The 2,437-nt window shown below is 48.2% G+C and overlaps 1 protein-coding gene across 1 annotated transcript in view; it reads right to left on the reverse strand.

The window, feature by feature from the left end:
• Window positions 1-1,320, reverse strand: part of LOC123728779 (proteasome subunit beta type-6) — a 13,262-nt gene extending 11,942 nt beyond the window's left edge. The window contains exon 1 of the mRNA XM_045701721.1: window positions 1,219-1,320. Coding sequence (XP_045557677.1) covers window positions 1,219-1,308 — 90 coding nt within the window. The 5' untranslated portion in view covers window positions 1,309-1,320. The remainder of the gene's footprint in view (window positions 1-1,218) is intronic.
• Between the last annotated feature and the right edge of the window lie 1,117 nt (window positions 1,321-2,437).

Consider the following 2,437-nt stretch of genomic DNA (forward strand, 5'->3'; position numbering starts at 1 on the left):
AGGGGAGAGAGAGAGGGAGAGAGAGGAGGGAGAGAGAGGAGGGAGAGAGAGGAGGGAGAGAGAGGAGGGGAGAGAGAGAGGAGGGAGAGAGAGAGGAGGGAGAGAGAGAGGAGGGAGAGAGAGGAGGGAGAGAGAGGAGGGAGAGAGAGGATGGGGAGAGAGAGGATGGGGAGAGAGAGGAGGGGGGAGAGAGGATGGGGATAGAAGGATAGAGAGAGAGGAGGGGGAGAGAGAGGATGGGGAGAGAGAGGAGGGGGAGAGAAGGATAGAGAGAGAGGAGGGATAGAAAAGGATGGAGAGAGAAGGATGGGGAGAGAAGGATGGGGATAGAAAAGGATGGAGAGAGAAGGATAGAGAGAGAGGAGGGATAGAAAAGGATGGAGAGAGAAGGATAGAGAGAGAGGAGGGATAGAAAAGGATGGAGAGAGAAGGATAGAGAGAGAGGAGGGATAGAAAAGGATGGAGAGAGAAGGATGGGGAGAGAAGGATGGGGAGAGAGGAGGGAGAGAGGATGGGGATCGAAGGATAGAGAGAGAGGAGGGGGAGAGAGAGGATGGGATCGAAGGATAGAGAGAGGAGGGGGAGAGAGAGGAGGGGGAGAGAGAGGAGGGGCAGAGAAGGATAGAGAGAGAGGAGGGGGAGAGAAGGATGGAGAGAGAGGAGGGGGAGAGAGAGGAGGGAGAGAGAGGAGGGAGAAAGGAGAGAGAAGGATGGGGAGAGGAGGATATAGAGAGAGGAGGGAGAGAGAAGAACTGTTCAAAGCAGATAGATGGTAGTGCACAGTAGACATAAACACAGATTATAGAAACAGATGAATAGGGGGTCTCATACTCCAGAACAGTAGACATAAACACAGATTATAGAAATAGATAGATACAGGAAGCTCACTACCTGGTGCTTGGCTCTGTACACTATGACTGATTTGTTCCCAAAGGAAACGACAGGCTGTGGTCCGTCATGGTTTACTAATACAATATTTGGTTTAGTCTTGTTCAAACGTAGCTAATGAAAAAGAATTAGCCAACTGGCTCAACTTAATTAAATGAGTTGTATGAGATAGGTAGAAATGATCATGAATGAACTTGGTTTGATGGAGAAGTTATCATTAGTAATTAGCTAGAAGTGCTGTCTCATTCAGAGGTAACAAAGTTGTAGCTAACTCCTGTAGTGGAACAACGTATCGGTACCGGTTTCAGCCACACCGTGCGGACCACTTACCCCGGTGCTGACTTCCTTCATGGTCCAGTCCGGTGCCATGTCGCTACCGGAGGAGAGCTGACCGAACCGCATCGCCGTCGCTGCCGCCATTTTGAAACAACTTATTTAGCGTACGTCCAGGGTTGCCAGGTCAAGGGGAAATTGCTAGGCGTATGGATTCCTCAAAACCCGCCCGCAAGGCCTGAATAGTAGTCTACATTGGGAGGTTTTATCAGCAAGAGGGGGGTTTTATCAGCTAGAGAGGGGGATTTTATCCGCTAGAGAGGGGGTTTTATCAGCAAGAGAGGGGTTTTATCAGCTAGAGAGGGGGTTTATCAGCTAGAGAGGGGTTTTTTATCAGCAAGAGAGGGGTTTTATCAGCTAGAGGGGGGGGGTTATCAGCTAGAGAGGGGTTTTTATCAGCTAGAGGGGGATTTTATCAGCTAGAGAGGGGTTTTACAGCTAGAGAGGGGTTTTATCAGCTAGAGAGGGGGGTTTTATCAGCTAGAGGGGGATTTTATCAGCTAGAGAGGGGTTTTATCAGCTAGAGGGGGGGTTATCAGCTAGAGAGGGGTTTTATCAGCTAGAGAGGGGTTTTATCAGCTAGAGAGGGGTTTTATCAGCTAGAGGGGGATTTTATCAGCTAGAGGGGGTTTTATCAGCTAGAGAGGGGGTTTTATCAGCTAGAGAGGGGGGTTTTATCAGCTAGAGAGGGGTTTTATCAGCTAGAGAGGGGTTTTATCAGCTAGAGAGGGGTTTTATCAGCTAGAGAGGGGTTTTATCAGCTAGAGAGGGGGTTTTATCAGCTAGAGAGGGGTTTTGTCAGCTAGAGGGGGGTTTTATCAGCTAGAGAGGGGTTTTATCAGCTAGAGGGGGTTTTATCAGCTAGAGAGGGGGTTTTATCAGCTAGAGGGGGGTTTTATCAGCTAGAGAGGGGGGTTTTATCAGCTAGAGAGGGGGTTTTATCAGCTAGAGAGGGGTTTTATCAGCTAGAGAGGGCGTTTTATCAGCTAGAGAGGGGTTTTATCAGCTAGAGAGGGGTTTTATCAGCTAGAGAGGGCGTTTTATCAGCTAGAGAGGGGTTGCCACATTTAGACAATAAACTCCTTTTCTATAAACGTTATCGAGCGAATTAAGAAGGAATCTCGATTTAACTTCTAACGACCTTGGAAGCTAAATTCGGTTTCCATCAAAATAATAATTATTGCTAGCTAATGTGACTAATAAAGGTATTTCAGTG

The sequence above is a fragment of the Salmo salar genome, chromosome ssa18 (assembly GCF_905237065.1).
Source record: "Salmo salar chromosome ssa18, Ssal_v3.1, whole genome shotgun sequence".
NCBI lineage: Eukaryota > Metazoa > Chordata > Actinopteri > Salmoniformes > Salmonidae > Salmo > Salmo salar.